Source organism: Zosterops lateralis (assembly GCF_965231275.1).
Source record: "Zosterops lateralis genome assembly, chromosome: 6".
Taxonomy (NCBI): domain Eukaryota; kingdom Metazoa; phylum Chordata; class Aves; order Passeriformes; family Zosteropidae; genus Zosterops; species Zosterops lateralis.
In genome coordinates this window covers 39,082,289-39,103,422 of record NC_139761.1, presented here as the reverse complement: position 1 = coordinate 39,103,422, position 21,134 = coordinate 39,082,289, and the positions used below count along the sequence as shown (strand labels likewise).

Below are 21,134 nucleotides of genomic sequence, written 5' to 3'. Positions count from 1 at the left end.
TTTCATGCCTGTCTGATGACCTGATTGCTCTTGGAGAACCCACTCACATGTGCAGTAGTGGGAATGCTAAATTATTGCTAATATTTATTAAACGTAACTTAAATGACTAACATTTATTAAGTGCAATAAACAGTTCTCTTGAAATTTTTAGTATATTGCTGGTGTTAAAGCCTGAGATGCTCCACTTTACTTTGGAATAACTGCAGTGGCATTGTTAGTACTTAACACACTGCTTAAAAACAAACAATTTGAAAAGAGAAGTAACTGGCTTACAAGATAGGTAGGGCCCTGGCCAGAGCTGGGGGAGTTGAGTGTAATAACCTGTTTCCTCTTCTTTTCTAGAGACAAGTTTGCTTGTGGTTTTGTGTGACAGTGGCATGCCTCAGTGTTCACCACAGTTTTGCTTTTGTTATGTTTTGAGTCTGGTTTTTTTCCTCGTGCATGTTCTTTTAATACCAAGTATATCGCCCTGGCCTGTCAGCTGTGTGTGCATCGTGGCTGTTGTACAGTCAATACATTCTAGAAGTCTTAAAACTTGACAAAGGGACTTGGAGACCAAGACTAAGGGCACGTGGTTTTTTTCCTCTGGTTTCTTACACAGAGTCTTATAAATTCATTTTCTCTGTGGAACACAGATTGCAGAGTCAGTGACAGCTTTAATATTGCGCTTCATATTGCCTCTTTCTTCATCAGTCACATGAGATCTCTTTGGGCAGCAAAATTGTCTGAAATTATTTGGACATTTGTATCTTCAGGATAGATCTTCCATTATAAATATCATTTATTGGTTGCAGCTTTTTTTTTTTTTTCCCCTTTTTAAACACTGATGGAGCTGTTTACACTGGTTGTCTGCACGTGCATTAGGAAGGGCTTTTAGTGTTGGGCTCAGCACACAACCACGGAGTTCTTTCCAGTGGTAATAGATTAATTAGTCTGAGAGCTGAAGACCACAAGAAATAATGTTTTTCCCCCATGAAGAATGGAATAACATGAAGGTAGTATTGCAGTATTCATCTTTGTATCAAAGCCAGCTCTGCTCCCAGTGTGTTGGTTTCAATCTCCACAAAATTAATAGCAACAAAGATGGGAAGGGGGCACATTAAGAGATGGGACCATCATCTAGGTAAAGTGCTGAAGTTTTGAACTGGAATGGTGAGCCATTGCATAATTCATAAAATATCTTAACATCCTTTTTATATGGCAAGTTGAATGAGCTTCTTTTTATTTCTCTTCTTGCCCTAGATTTTTGTCAGTGTTTTCAGGGGGTCGTGTACCACTATGAGGTATCACCAATTTGCAGCTTCACTTTGGTTTTTTAGAGATTCAGCATCTGTAAAGCAACAACTTCAAGTGAACCTACATTACTCCAGTACTGGGAATTCTTCAGGCTTCTTCGAGGACAGCTGGTACAGAGCAAGTAAAAGGCTAGGGTTTGGGCTGTGTAATGCTCTTTCTAAAACTGTAAACAGCCCAGCATGTTGTCCTGAAATGCCCTGAAGGGAGAAAACACTCAAGGAAAAAAAGCTGCCAATTACAGAAAAAAAAATTTGACTCTTCATTTTCAGAATTGTCTGTGGTGCTCTGGATCCCATTCAGGGCATCAGCTGATCTTGCAGTTGTTGGACACTTTTGGTCATCCTGGTTAAACCAACCATCCAAATCCCCCTTCCTCCCCTCAAAAACAAGTAAACAAAACACAACAAACTCAAGAAGAAGAAGAAAGCAGAGCAATCCCAATCCCTCTTGAAGTGGTCAGTTGTTTATCAGTTGTGATAGTTGTGGGTATTTGTAATAGACACTGCTACTGAATCAGTCCACCACTTGCCTGAACAGGTTTGATCCAATGAGCTGCAAGTTTTATTTATGCTGAGTCCCAAGAAGTATTTTCAATCCCCCTGCATTTAATTTAAACTTTGTTAGTCAGATGGCTGATAGGTGGCTGTAAATATGGTTGGTACTTCAATGCTTTATCTGCTAATGTTATTTAATAATATGCTGTCATTGTTCAGCTTATATTTGAGCAAAATGTTTGGAGTTAGTGAGTATCTTTACTAGGTTAGAGAAAAAAATTGGCTCCTTTAACACCCTCACAAAAAAAACCCTATACAAACCAAAAACCTAAAAAAACCCCCAAAACCAAAAGCCCCACACCAAAACAAGCTGAAGCTGAACACATGTTCCAGTAGAAGGGTTAAAGGCTTCTTGCTAAAATGAGCAAAGATAATGCCAGTGTTCACTGCATGCCAATGCTACACTGTTTCTTCATTTGAAGGCTCTGAGTTTCTTTCCCTGTCTGAAATGTTGAACAGCTGAACCTGTTGCCAGCTAGCGACACAGTTACTGTGTTCGGTCTAATGCAGACAAAGGATAAAGTTTGGCCCCCATAGGGACCCAAGATAACCTCAGCATCACTCAAGCAGGATACATTCAGTGTTTTCTCAGGAGATCCCAGCTCTTAAAAATGTTGAGCAGGTTAGCAGGTTACTGTGAAGGCATCAGAGCCCTGGGTGTTTCCTTTGTTTACTTTTAAAATAGGATAAAGACATGAGTAAGAAGAAGCTGAAAAATCGAAGTACAGACCCTGAGGGAAAAACATTAAGTTCAAACACTCAGGGTCGCATATGAAGTGTTTGTTATAGCTAGATTAGTTGAATAAATTAGGACACACACGCAGAGATTTAGATAAGCTGTCTTAAGGTATGTACTTGGTTTTACATAGTGGAGATGACGTGGTCCTTCAATAAGGAGAATACTAGGACTTCACTGACTGCAGCTGTAGGAGTTATCTCCCCATTTATTTTACAATATGTAAACTTGTCTATGGCATAAATAAACTTAGTCATTTGTTAAATGTCTTGATTTCCTTGTTTTTTTTCCTTGCTTTTGTACTTTAGGGAACATTAGTTCTGATAGGACCGAAATGTTGCTAGGTTGTCCGAGCTTGTTCTTTCTCATGAGTGATTGTTATCCTGCTTGTAAATTACCGTGATCTCTAGTTATTCATGTGGTTTATCCATCACTGCTATCAAAAGGCTATTCCAGAGTTTAAATCTTTTTGAACTTCCAGCTTATTCCAACTGCAGGACTGGTCTTCCATTGGTGTCCTGTTTATGTTTAATTTTGGGTTGTTGTAGTCTGAATTCCTTGAATACACCCATATAGAGTGTTCAGCTACTGTTTTCTCAATTTTACTAGATCCAGAGTTAAACTAGACATGCAATTTCCTCCTGAAAAGTAGACTCTTTGTTGCCTGTGTTGTTCTGGGCTGTCCTTCTCCTCCATTCTGTTTACCATCTCCATCTAGTAATCTCTGAACATGGATGCCTGGGGCTGTTTGCAGAATCTGGATCAGGATTTATTAGCATTTAGCTAAAGAAGATTTTTAGTTTAGGGATTCCTGTATTATATTGTGCTTTTGGATGTATCTATTCCAGTTATCCTTCTAGCTTTTTTGGATCTGGGTGTTTTTTAATCTGTACGGTTATTTTTAAGAATTCTCCTGCAGTATGATATCTTTAGTTTTGGTGTTGCTTTCCAGTAAGGTTTTTATTTTGTAGAATAACTCCTACCTAATGTTTGGCTAACTTTCACAAATTCTCAAAAGAAGGCTTATGGTACACCAGGGAGTTCAGTTCTCTAAAATACGTGATCCCCATGCTGTTCACATCAAACATCAGGGAATTTCCAGCTAGCTTGACTTTCACTGTGGAGAATTTCTTTTCTGGGAAGATGGATGCCTTTACTTGTTGTACTCTTTATTTTACTTCTACAAATAAAAACTGGTGTGCTTTTTTAGAACTCATTTTCCTGGCTTATCTCTTTAGGCAGCTCCTCCCTATTATAAGCTGCAGCTGTCTTAAATCATCTGTTCAGGAGAGTTTTTTTAGGGAGAGTGGGAGGAAAGAAAATATTGCTAATGATGATTCTGAGTTCAGCCATTTAACAGTTTGTCTCTTGTGCACATGAACCTTCTTTTCTTCTTTATGTGGTTCTCTTTTTGCTTTTTAAATTGCTATTTCCTTCTCTTTTGAATATTGGTAGTTCCATTCAGTGTAACATGGACTGAGTAGGGTTTGTCTTTAGATCTTCCTTCATGCCCATCAAGAGATGGCAGAGTAGTATGCACACTCTGCTGGGATCAGAAGGTAATAGCATTGCAGCAGAGTTTCTTGGTTTATCTATTCTAAGAAACTTTGCTGGAGAGCTTTTTGTGGCAAACTCCAGTGTATGACCACAGAAAAGCCGTGTGACTTGGTTGCTATTAGAGTCGTTATATTATTTATTTATTATATTTATTTAGGGTTTTTTTTGTGGACAGTGGATATGAAAGCTTTCCTTTGCAGCTCAAAGTGTTCCAAAAGCATTATTCTTTGCCACTGTGCGTTACTTGGGTGAACTCCTATTCTAAGAACAATGCAGATTGAAAGATGTGCAGACAATGGAATAATCTTGGTGGAACTGTCCCATACGTTGTTTTCATATTTTGTAAGTTGATTATGGAGTTGGAAATAATTTGGACTTGAGGTCTGTCAATTGTCTGACCTTTACAGTTTGATCTGTTAACTGAAATTTGAGTAGTTCCTGGGAGATTCCTCTGTCACATTGTCAGTTTGGTAATTCTGTTCTCTAGCTTTCAGACACCCTTCCCAGACAGGACCTAAATCCTCAAGGTTTAAAGACTGTATCTTCATAAATCTTTTTTCCTTGATTATATACAGTAAGATATCAAGGGAAGGAAAGGATTTGAAGGCCAATTTTTAATTCTCGATATGTGTAGTGTGCCTAGGGCACATGAACAAGGGAAGAGCTGTATGCTTTCAGAGTAATTTTTGGCTGCAGAAATATCCAAGTGGGGCATTGATAATGGAAGGAGGTAGCAAAGGCTGCATAAGAAGAAAGATTTGTCTCTCAAATGTAGTATTTTTGGGATTTAAAGCTTTTACTTCATCTGGGTGATTGAAGTAAAAGCTGCCTTCCTTATCAGTCTCTTGTCTTTTTAGGTTTCCATGAAGATAAACAACTGAAATGTGGATAGCTTATTTGTAGCTCGGTGGTGGTTGTCATCTGGAGCCTGCTGGTGTCTCCTCTCAGTAGTGGGCGTGGTGTTGGCAGCTGAGCACCATGAAGGTTGTCCCGGAGAAGAACGCTGTCCGCATCCTGTGGGGTAGGGAACGGGGTACCCAAGCCTTGGGTGCTCAGCGGCTTCTGCAGGAGCTGGTGGAGGATAAAACTCGATGGATGAAATGGGAGGGCAAGGTAAGGCTGTGGGGTAGAACTGCACAGCTTGATCTTGGGGTGGGGGAAGGGAGGCAGGGATTTGAAATAAATTGTCTTGGGATTATAGCTTTGATGTGTTACACTTGATATGCTCTCTGGCTCTGTTCAGTTCCTGCAGTGATGTGATACTAGATATGTTCCTGCAGCGGGTTCCCCTTGTTGTCTGTGTGGCTTACAGTTAAAGTCTGATCATATGACTCTTGCAACACTTCCTGCTTTGTTGGCTTTTTCAGAAAGTTGAGTTACCAGACAGTCCACGCTCCACCTTCTTGCTGGCGTTTAGTCCAGACAGGTAATTAACTCCTAGTTCATTCCCTGTTTCAGCAGTCTCCCTACACTTACAAAAGTGATGGAGGCTTGTGCCCATTGAGTTGTCCAGTCCCGAACAGCTGAATGAAACTTCTGGTTCCTGACAAGCATGGATGGAATGTGTGCACCTTCCTAATCTCACAGCTTCCAGCATAGTTGGTGTTTAATTTCTGAGGTACCCAGGTGATAAAAAGTTCTAAGGAAAAAGGACCTGTGCAGACACCGTGGGATTTCATAAGAAACTAAAGGGAGTAAAGGATGCTTTAATACAACATGCCCAAATCGTGTGACACATTCACTGGGATATCTAGGAATAAAGAACAGAGCAGAATGATGTGTATATTGGAAGCAGAAATAGAGGTGGGATCTCTCATAGTATCACTTGATTTGCCAGTGGTTGAGATAGTGTGGAGAACTGGGAATATTTATTTGCCCCAGACTGTCACTCAGGAGTGCCTTCTGAGCTGCATGTTCACGCTGACGTTCAAGGTCAAGTTTGTGCTTGCAGCTTCAGATGAGCTCATGTTTGCATGGACTCTGAAATCTGGCTACAGAAAGCTTTATGACCATTGGTGAAACAGTAGCCTCTTACCCTTTGAGCTCTGTGTGGGAGAGCTGCTGAGTTAGGTGTGAACAGACCCTGTTGAGGTGAAGCTAACCATGGTCTAATTTTGCTGTACTCTGCTCATGCTAATGTTTGTCATACCTTCTGCATTCCCAGGACCCTAATGGCTTCCACACATGTGAACCACAACATCTACATCACAGAGGTGAAAACGGGCAAGTGTGTTCATTCCTTGGTTGGACATCGCCGCACTCCCTGGTGTGTCACCTTCCATCCCACCATCCCAGGCCTCATTGCTTCGGGATGCCTAGATGGGGAGGTTAGAATTTGGGATTTACATGTAAGTCTTTTCTGAAATATATATTCCTTTGATATTTGGTGGGTGGTGACTTTTTTTTGGCTGAGTTTGTTTTCCAAATGTTACCTGGTAAGAGAGCTGTTAGGAACCTTTTCTGGGACCTCTGTCTAAAAGCATAGAGCAAACAATAGCCATGCTCTTGTCTCCAGAGTGGAGGTGACAGATTCTTCATTCAGTCCTGCCAGGTAGGTCATACTTCTTAACAGCACCCATTTCATTGATTGCAGTGGTACAGTTAATACTGGAGAACTTTGTGCAAGGTGCCTGTTTAGCCTTTGTGAGAGACATGCTGTTTGTTATTCCACTGAACATACTTGAACTGTTCATTAGAGAAGCTGCTGCTCGACCTGGTTTGGTCAATGACACAGGGACAAAACACATGGGCTTGTCTGGTTTTTTTTTGAAATGAAACATTTTTGCAGACTGCTTGAGACAGAACCTACAAAAATACATCTGTGGTCATTGTTGCAAGTAGTGTTACATTTTAGACCTGGCACTTGAACTTGTATGGGAACAGCTGTTTTTGCCAAGACAGCACCTCACTTGCAATGCTCTAGGCGGGCCGGGAGGCATGGCAAGTACATGGAAACTCAATGATAGCAGACTTTGTGATAAACTGCTTGTGGTTCTTGACTCCTCACTCTAGGGTGGAAGCGAGAGCTGGTTCACAGATAGCAACAATGCCATTGCATCACTTGCTTTTCATCCTACGGCTCAGCTCTTGCTGATTGCCACTGCCAATGAGATTCATTTCTGGGACTGGAGTCGTCGGGAGCCTTTTGCGGTGGTGAAAACAGCCAGTGAAATGGAGCGGGTCAGGTGAGCTCCTGCTTCTGGGTGAAGAGAATACTTGTATGTGAAAAATGCTCAGATTTGGGAAGTGTGTGTGAGGTTCTGCTGGGATGCTGCACCCTCTGCACTCGGGCAGTGGAGAGTAGTGTTGCTTGCAGCTCCTTAACTCAGCTGGTAGAAAACCAGTTCTGTGGGCAGAAAGAAAAGCAATTGAAAGTAATAGATCAGCTTGGTTGTTGATATTTGTAATAGGGCATGTGTCCATTAAATGTCCAGAATCTACTTCATATTGATTTGTAAGCTCAGTAATTGAACTTGTCAGCCATAAGGATGAGAAAACCCAGCAACTGCTGGAACAGAATGCTGAGCTATTACTTTGGCACACTTGTAGAGGAAACTGGATTGCTGGAAACCTGCTGCCTGCTTTTGAGCAATTTAGAATAAGACAACAATGTGATGTCAAGGCAAGTTAATCTCTTCTAATTCTACTTTGTAGTATAAACGTGTATTCCGTTAAATTTTCTGGCTATTTCAATTGATACAGCAGTACTTACTTCCAGCTTTTTACTTTGGTGTAGTGTTGCCATGAACTATAAAATAACTGCAGTCTTCAGCTAGATAGGTACATTTTGTTCTTCTTAATGCATAAACTTTTTGACATCCTTCATAAAAAGATGATGATAATGTAGTAGTGTTTTCATTACAAATATATTGTATGGGGGTTTTTTTCCCTGCTCTGTTCAGCTTCCTGTGTTAGTGTGGAACTGATGATTGATATTCTGGCACTGCTTTTGTTTTAGGCTGGTACGGTTTGATCCCTTGGGACACTACTTGCTCACAGCGATAGTTAACCCTTCTAACCAGCAGGTAAGGGAAATGTCAGGACTTGTATTGACTGGCTAATTGCAAGGTGTTCTATGTACTTTAGCCCTAGTCTGTTTCTAAGCAGACTTGTGTTTTTCTGAAAACCTAAAATCTTAAGCTGAGTTCTGTCACACCTTGATTGGGCACATGAATGTTCTTATGTTATGTGCATGGCTAATAAAATGCTTTCCAAAATGTGTTTGTTTTGCCCTCTCTGTCTGACTAATGGTGGGACAGAGGGTTCAGTTCTATTGTGATGTTCTTTGGGTTTTGAAGCTGAGGTATTAACAATTCTCCCCTCAGCTTCTGACCCTCAGACACTGATGCTTCTGTTTGTGAACAGTGTATTGTGAAGGCTCACTGGGCTGTAGGAAGAGATTGTCTAGATCCGTAAAATAAACTTAGAAATCATCTCAACTGATTTCCTTCAAGTCAAGGCCTTTAGGAAGGGACTTATCACATTGTTTCATTTGTCTGGGCTGGTAGCTGACTTTCTTCTGTTTATTTAGAAGTCAAGGATTTTGCCTTGAGGTGACTGAACTTTGACTGTTTCCTTCTGCAGAGCGATGAGGAAGTGGAAATCTCCGTGGACAGCACAGAGATGCCTCATTATCGTCAGCGCGCTATCCTTCCGTCTCAGCCTGTGAGGCGCACACCCCTCCTCCACAACTTCCTGCATATGTTGTCCTCCCGCTCCTCTGGCATACAGGTGGGAGAGCAAAACAGTGTTCAAGACTCTGCTACCCCATCCCCTCCACCGCCTCCACCACCACCACCTCCGCCTCCAGCCAGTGAGAACACAAGGGCATCTGTCTATAACAGGCTCCGGGAGCGAGTCAGCTATCCCACAGCAGAGTGCTGCCAGCACCTGGGGATGTTGTGCCTTTGCAGCCGATGCTCTAGTGCAAGACTTCCTTCTTCTCTCTTCCCACACCAGGAAAACGCACCCTCCACGTCTTCTGGGGCCACTGGCACTTCCTTCTCCTCTGTGCAGACAGAGCCTTATCAACCCCCAGAGCAGGCATCCATAGCGCAGGAGGAGCAGGGGATACTTAACAGGCCCTCTGCTTTCAGCACAGTTCAAAGCAGCACTGCTGGCAACACCCTGCGCAACCTTAGCCTGGGCCCCACGCGGCGGTCCCTCAGCGGGTCCTTGGCAGGCCACCAGTCCCGGTACCAACAGTCTGCGAGAGAGATGGCTTCAGGCTTGGGTGGGTCTGACTGGTCCAGGACAGTGCTGAACATGAGCTCTCGGTCCGAGCTGGAAGCCATGCCTCCCCCTAGGACCAGTGCCTCCTCCGTGAGCTTGCTGTCCGTGCTCAGACAGCAGGAGGGAGGTTCCCAGGCATCAGTCTATACCTCTGCAACAGAAGGGAGGGGCTTTCTAGCCCCGGGGGCTGAGGTGAACAGTGGTAGTGGTGCTGGCCCGAGCAATCCGGCCAGCATTCGTAATGAGCTCCAGTGTGATTTGAGGCGATTCTTCCTGGAATATGACCGGCTTCAGGAGTTAGATCAGGGGATTGGTGGGGAGCCCAGCCAGTCGCAACAGGCTCAAGAAATGCTCAACAACAACATTGAGCCTGATCGACCGGGTCCCTCCCATCAGCAGACTCCACAAAGCAGTGAAAACAATTCCAATTTGTCCCGGGGTCACCTGAACCGCTGTCGTGCTTGTCATAACCTGCTGACCTTTAACAATGACACGCTGCGCTGGGAAAGAAGCACGCCTAGCTACACACCAGGGCAGGTCCAAAGCACATTTGAGGGTGTGCCTCCAAATACCAGCCAGGTGCAGCCTGCAGAGAGAACCGAGGGCAGAGCTCCTGCCTCTAGCAGACTGCAGCTGGGCAGCTCTTCCACCCCGCAGGAGGAGAGGACCGTGGGAGTGGTCTTTAACCAGGAGACGGGGCACTGGGAAAGAGTTTACAGCCAGTCGGCTTCAAGCAGACCTGGGAATGTATCACAGGAGGCCTTAAACCAGGAAATGCCTGAGGAAAGCTCAGAGGAGGATTCACTCAGGAGGTAAGATGCATGCTTGCCCTTCCTCCTCTATTTTTTCTTAAACCTTTCCCATCTAGTCTGAGGTTTTTCAATATTTTCAGAGTTAAAAACCCTTTTTTATATGGCTATGTGCTATTAATGTAGATTAAAATAGAGATGTTGGTGTTGATGTGTTTATAGCTGCTATTGTCATGCTGCACATGGGTTCTGAAGATTGTCAGGGGAGAGACTGGACCTCTCAGTGATAGTACAGATGGGCAAAAGGATGGGCTCCTGCAGATCTCTGGGGTGAACTTTGCTCCTGTTGTTTCTGAGACCCTGCAGAAGAGTGGAAACTCAGGATGCGTTAATGCTGTCCTTTGTGCTCCTTATCACACACACTCTATCATCACGTGCTATGCATGGAGAATCTGCCCAGGGTTGGCATGTGAAACTGGGCATGAGTAAGTTGTTAAGTTAAAAGGGTTAACAGTAATTTTCTTAGTGTTGCCCAGAAGGGTAAAAAAGTCAAAACCCTGTGTCAGTGGTTCAGATATATGCAGTTGGTTTGCCCCTGATAAGAGAGGTAAGTTTTGAAAGTGGCTGCTGTTGACCTGAGCTGGTTGGAGACAAACTGAACACTGAAAATTTAGTCTTTGCTATCTTCTTTTTTAAGAAAGTGATTTTTTTTTTTTTTGGAAGGATGTTTTTCTTCTGCTTCAGATGTGATACAAGAAACTGGATAAGCTAAACTGGACTTGCATCAGGAAAGACCTGTCCTTTGTGTGAAAGTGTTTTCACTGGCTTGTGTGGATGGTAGAGCTACATTGGTACTTTGGATAGGGTTTCCATACTTAGGGTTTTGGTTTCACATCTTCTCTGTCAAGTGGTTTGTGCTCTCACCAAAGGAAAGGTTCAGTCTTGCTGTTTCTCTGAAATAGATGCTTTTAGCTGTAGAAAAGCAACATTTCCAAGTTGGATGCAGATGTAACTAACTAAGAAGGCTTTGTACACAGGAACGCACGAGGAAAGGGAATTCTTTCCTCTATCCTGCAGATAAGCTGATTATACTGAGGCTGAAACAGTGAACTGCCTTTCTTGTTGCTGTAGTTGCATAGCAAATAAGTGGTGGTGGTCATAAAATTATTCATCGGTTTCTAAATCCTTTCCCTAGTTTTGGGGTGGTTTTTTTAAATAGCCTGCCATAATGAGAGTCTCAAGCTGATTACATGGGAGCTACTTCTTGGGCTTGAACTTACCTACTGTTAATTTAAGTCAGATATCCTCTTGTCCCCTATTAAAGGGCATAGAAGTAAGAAGGAGCTGACAAATTTAGCTTTAAAATGGCACTTGAGTAAGTCTTGCGTTATCTTTCTTTTGAAATAGTGGTGCATACTTATGCCATCTCCACTGTGTCTCGTTTTCTGGGATGAGTCATTGTAGTGTCAGAAATAACGGGGCAAATAACCTTCCTATTGATCAGGCAGTTGGCACATATTTGGACAGTGAGGTGTAGTGGGATATGTAGATACGATCTTTTCTGTGGTAACTGTATAATTTAAAAGGCATATAATTCAATCCACCCCAGCCTGCAGGAGTCTAACAACGAGAGTCTTATGACTAAATCTCTGGGTCACTTTGCCTGTCATCCATAGTGGCTGCTGCTACCTGCTCCAGTAGCTGTAAAAATTTGGAAGGGTTACTTGTCAATCTGGTTGCCTGAGCAGACAGGTACTTTTCACTGAGACTTCTGATTGGGAGTGGGTAGCTCGATGCATGAGCTTAATTCCAGAGGAATTCCTGTAAGATGAAACCTTTCTGGCAGAGGTTGTTGAGAATCTCCTAGGGACTCTTGTTTTCCCAGTCTCCTGCTTCTGTTATCAGGCCTTTCTAAAGAACAGGCATGGCAGGGGTTTTCTGCTTCCCTTCTAACTGAAATTAAGGTTATCTGTAGAGTTCTGAGGTAAGTAGCTGGAAGCAGTGGGCAGTCTGGTATTAAATGCTCATGGCAATTTCCTTGAAGTAAAATTTCATTTCCTTTCTTTTTGAACACATCGGGTGGGCTTGAGGCTTCATGAAATCTTTTTCTTAAAAGGAACCCTGCAATTTTCTGCCATTCTCAAATTAGCTGTTTATATTTTTCTTTATAGTATGTGGGAGATGAGATTAGCTCCGTCGGGTTAGAGTTTGGTGCTAATAGCACCAAGGTTGTGGGTTCAATCCCTGTATTTGGCCGTTTACTTAAGAGTCGGGCTTAATCATCCATGTGGGTCCCTTCCAACTCAGAATATCCTGTGGATCTATTAACAAGTCAGCAAGCACCCGCTTACCTAAATTTTGCATAGAGTGAACGTTTCACCCCAAGCCTTTGTCTCCCAGCCCTAGGGCATGCTTTCACGATGGGAGGTGCTGGAATCACTTCTGCACAGCAGAGTCCAAAATGTCTGAAGCTACAAAAGCGTGCAAAGATGGGGTCTGAGGGTCCTGAGGTATAAGCTAGGTAATGCTGAAAGTGCTGATGAAATACAAGGAGGAGGATAAGCCTTCAAACCTGAGGGTAGGAGTGGTAACTGCATACACACTTCCAATCAATGTAATTTTGTGCCTATCAGCCTCTGATTAATTCTTAGTGCTGGAATTCAAGATATGCTCATAATCTGTTTTGTAATTCTGTTCTTCTTTGTCTCTCCATTAGATGTCCTCATTGGGCAATTGAGCTCTATATTCTAAGGTCAGCCGAAAAATATAAGATTGTATCTGGAAACTGTGTACATTCTCATTCCCTGTCTGTGGGCAGGATTCATTCCCTGACATGGCCTTCCTGGCTGAGAAGTAGCTTTCTGGGAAAACATTGCCATTGAAGGTCAATTAAGTTAATAGGGTAGTTTAGTGAAGGCTGTTCTTTGAATTCTGTTAATGCAACTATGTCAGATGGGTAAGGAAAGAACTCTGCTCTTTCTGATGGTCCTAGGCTAATTATCTTGGATTAATCACCAAGGCATTAGTAAGTATGTAATGACACTATGCCTAACTAACAGCTCTGGTACCTCTGTCAGGAGGAGCATGTCAGTGGGAGCCTCAGCAATACAAGGAGTCCTGTCACATTCAGCTTGGCCTGAAAGCAGTGTGGCATTGAGCTGCGTGCTTCTTGAAGTTGTGCTGGTGAGGCGTGAATTTGGGGAAAGTTTATGGTCTATGTTAAGCAAAAGTTCCTGAGACCAAGCTTCAGTTTTCTGAGGTTCTCCAGGCTGATCACATTAATTCAAATATAAGGGGTTTTTTCCTGCAGATGTCTTTGCCTCACTTTTAACATCGAAGTGAAAAGAATCTCAGAAATCTCTGAAGTTGCCATGTGAAATGTGCTGCATAAAATTGGCCATAGAAGCTGTTGGAAAGATGTAGATGAAGGAAGGATAACTGAGCAACAGATGATAGCTGGTTTAATTTTTTTTTATAACTACCTGTTAATTTAAAAATGGGTTGAGGCGGTATTGTATTAATACTGTAATCTCAGTGAGGGAAAAGATCCTCTAAGTACTTAAAGCCATTGTTGCTTTGTGGGCCAATTCAGCCTGATAATGAAAAATTGAACAGGGAATGGAAGAGGATTCTTCTAGTCAGCTGCTTGTTTGAGAGGAGCTGGTGCCACCTTCTTAGGACAGTGATACACAGAATCTAGCAGTGATCTCTGCTGAAATTAATGCTAGGTACGGTACAATGCTGACTAATAAAACAGATCCAGATATTCTCTTTGGCTATTTTAGTATGACACAAGTGACATCTACAGAATTAGTGTGGGGTTTTTAGAAAAAAAAAGGAAAATAATTAGGTAATATTTTTTTGTTGTTGTTTTTGAGTTCTCGCATGGCACCTCAGGCCACAGTATTTCTGGAATGGAAGCAAGGAGCAAGTAGTAATGTGTGTCCCTGCTAACATATTTCAAACCTTACTCAGTGAAACAGTTCCTATAGATGGGGAGAAGAAGGATAAGGAAAATTGTCCTCTATAGATTTAGCTGCTTGTAATACATGAGAGGGACAATTTTTATATGATTTACCTGTTTATTCTGTCTAGAGATTTAAGTACAGTACTGCAAATGACAGGCGTGTTCTGTTCTATTGCCAGGCAGCTTTGCATGAAACTTATATTTCACAAGGAAATGCTTATTATACTTATTCTTCCATGAAGAAGCTTTGTCTGGTAATTATGTTAAACTTCTCTAACCACTTCACTGCACTCACTCCAGAGGTCAAATTCTCTAGGCTGTGGTATGAGTAACTCTGTGCCTACATTTTATGAATGCATAATGTTTTCACCTTGCCTCACCTATTTAGTTTGATGGACAAGATACGTTCTTGAAATTACCTGAAAAATCTGAGAAGTCTTTTGAACCATCCTAGGTGACACTTGTTATGCATACAGGCAGAAAGGAGTGAGCATGTGTGAAGTGGGGAGATTCTTGTCTGGAGACCCTTGTATAAACTCGTTTATTTTGTTTGTGAGTGTGTGAAAGGCGGAGTCCACTGTGATGTGCAAATATTTGAGTTGTTGAAGTTGGCACATCTTACCAAAGGCTTTGCTGTGTTTTGGTCTGTTGGATGCACTGTGCATAAGTGACACGTGAAACCGTTTTCCCTGGAACCATGTTACAGGGTCCAAGGACAAATGTGTGTCTTTCATTTTGTCAGGTCTCGTTTGAGGACTCTGGTCCCTCCTGCCTTGTTCTTGCTGTGTGATGTGAACCCGGTCACATGTAGTACAGCGACTCCAGCTCATTTCATTTCTCTTCAGTGTTGATGGCCTTTCTGGCCACACACAGCTCCTTACAGCAGTTAGGAAGAGAAGCAACTTGTCTGTTCCCCTTTTAATCTCTCAGACCTTATTTCCATATTGCTTTGCTGCCACAAGGGGGTAATGTTGCTTCTGCTCCTGTCTCCTTCCCGAACATGAAAGTTTCCCGTTCTTGTATGAAGGGCAGCTTGAGGGCCCTCCCCACTCCTGAACGGCAGCTTATCTCTGTAGTTACCATACAATTGCAAGTTCTTCAATGTTTGGAGAAAGGTGTAAACACGGGGATCCAGGCGGGAAATTGCTCTGATACAGAATGCAAGCAAGGGAGGAGCTTATCCTTTTGGCTTTTTGTAAGGGTTTGAAAGGGATAGATGTGGATCTGAGGTGAGACAGGTATTTTGTCTTTTTGATGTGTAAATGCTTGTGAGTTAGAGCTCTTAGAGACCTCGGCAACCTTGTAGAATTCCTCTGGACTTCTTGCTTATTGCCTACCAAGCCTGGAGCAAACCTTTCTTTGTAGTCTCCCTTCTCAAAGGTTTTGTTTTCATTTTAATGGTTGTTCACCCACTTGGACAACTTTCATAATATGGAACTTGTTTTCTGGAGGATTGCTTGGCAAGTGTTGTTTGGAGTCTGCGCTTTTTCCACCAGGGCTGCGTTTGTTCTCTTCTTCAAGTATGCCTTGAGCTATTACCTAAATTTTGGAGCTTTTCCATAAGAAGGCAAAGAATATGTTTGGGGATTTTTTGTGTTGGGTTTGGGGTTTTTTACTAGTGCAAATAGGTATGGTTTGCTCAAAACCTTGAGGGGATGCCTCTTTCTGCTCTAAGTTGTAGATACAGTGCTGACTTGTGATTGAATTGGGACCAGTCTATGTTTAAAGTAGATTGACAGGGTAGGAGCAACCCTATTCCTGCCCAACAGTGATCAGTGCTGTATATGAAATGGAAAAGAGTAGAGTCTCTTTTGCAGCTTTTGTTCCTGAGTTCATGCTGGCAGAGCCTGAGCTTCTTACGCGCAGCTCTGGTTTTTGATGTAAATGACCAAGGCTGATCGGATCTCTGCATGTACTGACTTCTGGTAACTTTCTCACTGTGCAAAGCACTGAATAAAAGGGTGAATGTCACTCATATCCTTGCTTTAAAAACTAAACAACCAGAATACTTCCTTGTCCCCTGCTATGGCTTGCCTAGGAAGACACAGTTCTGTGACCGACATTTACCGTCAAAATCAGAGAGGGGGGTAGTGCTACTCACTTTGCTTTTTGGGGGAGAGGAACTAAAGCAGGTGGGAATTGTCTTATATAAAGCTACAAATGTGTTTTATGGTGGAGATAGAACACATACCTAATGTATTCTGCCTTTTCTTCCATTCCTTATTTCTCAAAATCCTTGTAGTTGCTGGTTTTTTCCTGATTGCTTACAGCAGTTGTGGTTTGCTTATTCAAGTATTTAATATCTATTGTGGCACAGAGAAAGGGAGGCTTGAGTAGAAGAAGGACACACCTGAGATGTGGAGAAGAGGCTGGCTGCTCAGACTGCACATAGGTGGGAATGTGGCCTGTACTAAATCTAAATAGACCTACCCAACATAATTTTCCTGACTCTTTGTTCAGACCCATTACTTGTAGAAACCTTGCTAGCCTTGTGTCCTGGCATTTGTAGTTTGAGTTCAGTATTTTGTTTAAAGTTACAGTGTGTATACCTTGCCCGTGCTGTGGAAAGAAGGATTTTTCTGACAAGCCTTGTAACCTCATGTGCACTGTGATAGTTTTGGAAGAGATTATGCTGTGCTGTTACCAGGCTTGGTAAGAAATAATTCCAAAGATGCTTTGTTAACAATTCTTGAAAATGATGGTGATAGAGATAAGTAATATCTCAGCAGTTAGTGAGAGTATTGGGATAAACGGAATTCATAAATGGATTTGTAGGCAGAGGGAAGAGGTTTGGGTTTGTGCATGGGAAGACGTGCTTCAGAGGAGAAAGCCAGAACTGTGTGGTATGGGAATGATTTCTGTACACCTTAGCCAGGACACATAAGAGTGAACAAAGACTGTTTTTCTAGTTTGTCTGTTGTGAACATAAAGTGAAATGATAGTCTGAAGGTGACATGAACATTTGAACATGATAATTAGCAGTGTTTATGTGTGAGGCTGTGGACAAACTTGGTGGGTATTGTTTGTTTGGCCTTTACTAAAAATAGAAAATACAAATTAGTTTTATCATGAGACTGTAAACATAGCCTGAACTATAGGAGGGGCTGCCAGGATACCTAAATGGTCAGTTAATGCCTATGTGAGCTCTGGGGTATTACTGTCACCCTTCCAGCTTTGTGGGTTTTTTCCCAGACCAAGCCTGCTCTCTCTGTGTGGGCAGGAAAGACTGTTTTACTGAAGTTCTGTAAGTTTGAGCTCTTTAGTATGCTGCTAGTTATGTGGAAGAACAAGTGAAAAAAGTGCCTGTTTTCTTGCACAAATATTCTTTCCCCTGCCTTTGCTAATTTCCTGATTTAAGAATAATGTAAGGTTGCTAGAGCCCTATTCTTCTTCACTGGAAGTTGGTGGGCGAGAAAAATAATGCCTTGTGCTTTCCCTTCTTGCAATAAATAATAGAGGTCACTCCCTGCTGCTGAGTTTCCCCCAGTGCTTTGGAAAGCTGGACCTGTACCTCTGGCCTTCGCCAAACTTGCAGAAAGGCGTAAGCTGCTCTTTCTTTTTCTTGGCCTGAATTTAAATACGCAGCAATGACTGTAGCAGACTAAAAGAAATTCTTTACCTCATGTTCTTCTTGTAGTAGCTTGACTTGCAAACTAGGCAGGTATAGAAATAACTCCTTCTCAGATATCTTCATGGTATTTTCCAATTTGAACCACTGCCCTTCTTCCACCCCTCTTCTAAGTCCAGGCCTAGCAATGAGGAGTTCACCAATAAAAGAAATAGGTAAAGTTTGTTCCTCTGCATTCTCCAGGCAACAGAAACTTCTTTCTCTCCAAAGTGTCTTTTCTGTGGGAACTGTTCTGGAATTTCACCTGCTGCAGTGTGGCAGCAAGGAAGCTTACTGAATTTGAATTATAGTGATGTTTTAGTGAGAATGGAAGAGATATGTGCTTCCAAACTGGCTTTTATTTTTGCTTCTATTGAGATCTAGAGTCTGGTGGGGCTTTTGGGTTTTTTGGTGGTGGTTTTGTGTGTTTGTGTATATGGGTTGTTTTTTTTTTTGTGGGTGGGTGTTGGTGGTTGTTGTTTTGGGCAGGTTTTTTTGTGGGGTTGTTTGTTTTCTGGAGGAATGCATATATGAGGTGACTGTAGACCTAAGATCTTGAATAAACACAAATTGCTCAGAAGTTTAAAGGCAGCTGACTTCAAACAGATAGCTATTTGAGGATACCATAAAACGTATCAGTTCTCAACTTTCCTACAGAGAGGGAAGAAGTGTGAATAGCTTCCCGCTCTTGAAAGCCATCCTTTGTTAGGATGTCTGTCTCCTCTGCTGTCTGCACAGACTTTCCCTGCAGCCACCTGATCCAGCTGCTGCAGGTTGGGCAGCATGTCCAGACAAGCTCACTTGACCAGGTACAGTTGCTCCTGTTTCTGTTTTTTTTTTTACCTATGTGCCTTGAGTTCTTGTAATTGTATTCTGTCTAGGGGATGATGCTCAGCTCACAATTAATGGAGGTCTGTGACATGCTTAAACAATCTAGCTGTGATTTTTAGAGATTATAGTCTGGCTTCAGGTAAGTCACATTAAGACAGTATCTAAGTTTCAATTTGGTTTTGGTTTTTGCCAAGGAACAAATTTTGGGGAGGCTCTCAGACCTTCTGTTTCAGGCCTGCTTGCTCATCTAAAAGTTCTCTGTAGCTTTCTTCACTGTGGGGAAGAGCTGGAGATGTTGGCAGTGTAGTGTGCCTTTTTATTGTAATGCAACCCTGTAATTTTTAGATATGCATTCAATTTACATATACTTCATGTGTGCACTCACTCCTCATGCTCTTTAGAAATGTTCACAGCGTGGTGTGTCTGAGGAGTGTGTCTGAGGACAAAGTGCCCATATCCAATTATTTGCTCCTTATTACAGAATCTGGGCTTGAGAACTTGCAGTAGGGCAGCATTCATCTAATCTGTGAGCCTAGAGCAAGAGGAGAGAGGAGACCTGTGATCTGACTCAGTAATACAACTGTAACCAAAATACTAATGACTCTAGATTTCTTCAGTTGAGCTGTTCTGGTCTGTTGAATAACTAACATGCATTTTAAACATTTTCCACATACATATTTAACTGATTGCACCAAATGGCTGTTTGTGTGGTGATGTAAGTGACCTCCTCCCTTGCTCTTCTTGAGAGAGCACCTGCTGAAACTAAAGGCTGTAAATAAACAGGGTTCATTATCTGCCAGGAAACTGACTCATTTTTCTGTTTGAAATGCATTAGTATGAAATCATTCCCCTGTCTTCCTGAAGTGGGAAGGCTGGACTAAGTGACTGAACTACCCGCCAGTCATCTGTTGACCTGACTTTATTACTCCAGCGAGAACAAGAGCATTTTAAAGGAATAGCTTGATTTGTGATGAAACCTCTGTTTTCATAGCCTTAGAAACCTATGGAGATAACAGTATGGCTTCTGCCCCCTCAAGAAAGACACCTCCTCTTCAATTCTCTCTGGAGAAACACAAGTTGTATGTAATTATCCTAGAAGCTGACGCAGATCTGCGTGTGTGGGTAAGCAGAGATTTCTGCTGTCCACAGAGTCTGTGGTGTTGGGAGCTCCCAGAACAAGGAGAATTTGCAGGAGACATACAGATGAAGGTAGGCAGAAGAGCCCTTAGAGGAGTAAAGCTGTCTGCAGGCTGAGGGAGTTCAGTGTCTTGGCTATGTTCTGGCCTTGCCTTTAAACTTTGTGATAACTAGAAACCCATACCCTCTAGCTGAATTTCTGATATAAAGGCATGTTGTTAAGGGTCTAGGTTGAGAAATGTGATGTCTGTCTTCAGCTTGGCGTGGGTGCCTGCCCCATCCTGAGCACTGATGTGAAACTGCCACTGTAGACCAAAATAGCATGTGCAGTAGCTTGAACTGATTTTAATATCTTCTCCCCTCCTTTCCCTCAAGCTTTGCCCCTGCAAAATGGAAGTACAAGAATTTTCATTGGTTTTTTTTTTCATGTTGGAGTTATTGCCAAAACTAATCAATGCTGCTTGCTATAGCTGGTCTTGACCCTTTTAATGTCTGTCATGGATGCTTGTTGAAATAATGAACTAATCATTCCCCAGATGCTATATGATGAGGACCTCTCCATAATGCTCATTCATCTTTTGTTCTGATGCATGGCCTTTTTCAGCAAGTGAAGTAATAGATTAAGAGTGCAGCCTTGAGTCTTCTTAAAAGAATCTGTCACTTTCTGTAAAGCTACCCACTTTCTCTGTGAGAAGCTCTGAAGTTGCTGTGTAGCTCCTGTGGCATCAGGTGGTAAATGGAAATTGGAGTTCCTAGTCCTAGAGCAGAGGTGCAGTAATAGCACAATTCATCATGTGATATTACTTTCTAGTTAAATTGAAGTAAGTTTAAAGGGTTAATTAACCATGTTTTTCTTGAAACTCTGCTCCCCATCTTGTAATTAGAAGAACTCAATTCCCAATGCTCATTTCGTTGTTCAAACTCTAACTGACACATCCTCGTTTCGTGTAATTGTGCTCTTTTTCTCTGCACTCCTTCCCACTTGGGTGAAGACCTTATGTACTGTCTCTTTTCTGACAGAGAAATCTTTAGAGTTTGTTTTCTACAGAATTCTTGCCCAGAATCAGTGAAGGGGAAAATACCACTTTTTGTGATAACTTCTGCCCTATATCAGACCTGCTCTTCTGAGCAAGTCTGCACCTCCAGCTGGGAAGGATGTCTTCTCTGTCCCTAGTTGCACCTTCAGAGTTAACACAAGTTCTTTCCCACAAACAGGCCAAAGTGTTCTACAAAAGCTGTGTTTAGAACTTGTCTCTGATCACGTATTGCATCTTTGCTTTCCCTAAAAAAGGAAATTATCTTGTAAAGGTTGCTCATTGTATGGAATAACTTAAAAAAAAAAAGGTGATGAAAAGGATGCCTAACAGGGTTTGGATAGAAAGATAGCCACCAACTCTAGGACGAGTTGTTTGGCACAGAGATGTGAACAAGGGGATGGAGGAGCTAACTCAGGACAGTAAAAGTGACT

At 42.3% G+C, this 21,134-nt stretch overlaps 1 protein-coding gene across 3 annotated transcripts in view; it reads left to right on the top strand.

The window, feature by feature from the left end:
• The window catches only part of AMBRA1 (autophagy and beclin 1 regulator 1), a 124,092-nt gene that overhangs the window by 5,628 nt on the left and 97,330 nt on the right, over positions 1 to 21,134 (top strand). For 2 of the 3 annotated variants that reach the window (XM_083862754.1, XM_083862755.1), the window contains exons 2-7: positions 5,001 to 5,256; positions 5,511 to 5,569; positions 6,308 to 6,491; positions 7,156 to 7,328; positions 8,102 to 8,168; positions 8,728 to 10,187. In XM_083862754.1, coding sequence (XP_083718880.1) covers positions 5,122 to 5,256; positions 5,511 to 5,569; positions 6,308 to 6,491; positions 7,156 to 7,328; positions 8,102 to 8,168; positions 8,728 to 10,187 — 2,078 coding nt within the window. In that variant the 5' untranslated portion in view covers positions 5,001 to 5,121. The remainder of the gene's footprint in view (positions 1 to 5,000; positions 5,257 to 5,510; positions 5,570 to 6,307; positions 6,492 to 7,155; positions 7,329 to 8,101; positions 8,169 to 8,727; positions 10,188 to 21,134) is intronic. The other variant, XM_083862756.1, reaches the window with a different exon arrangement.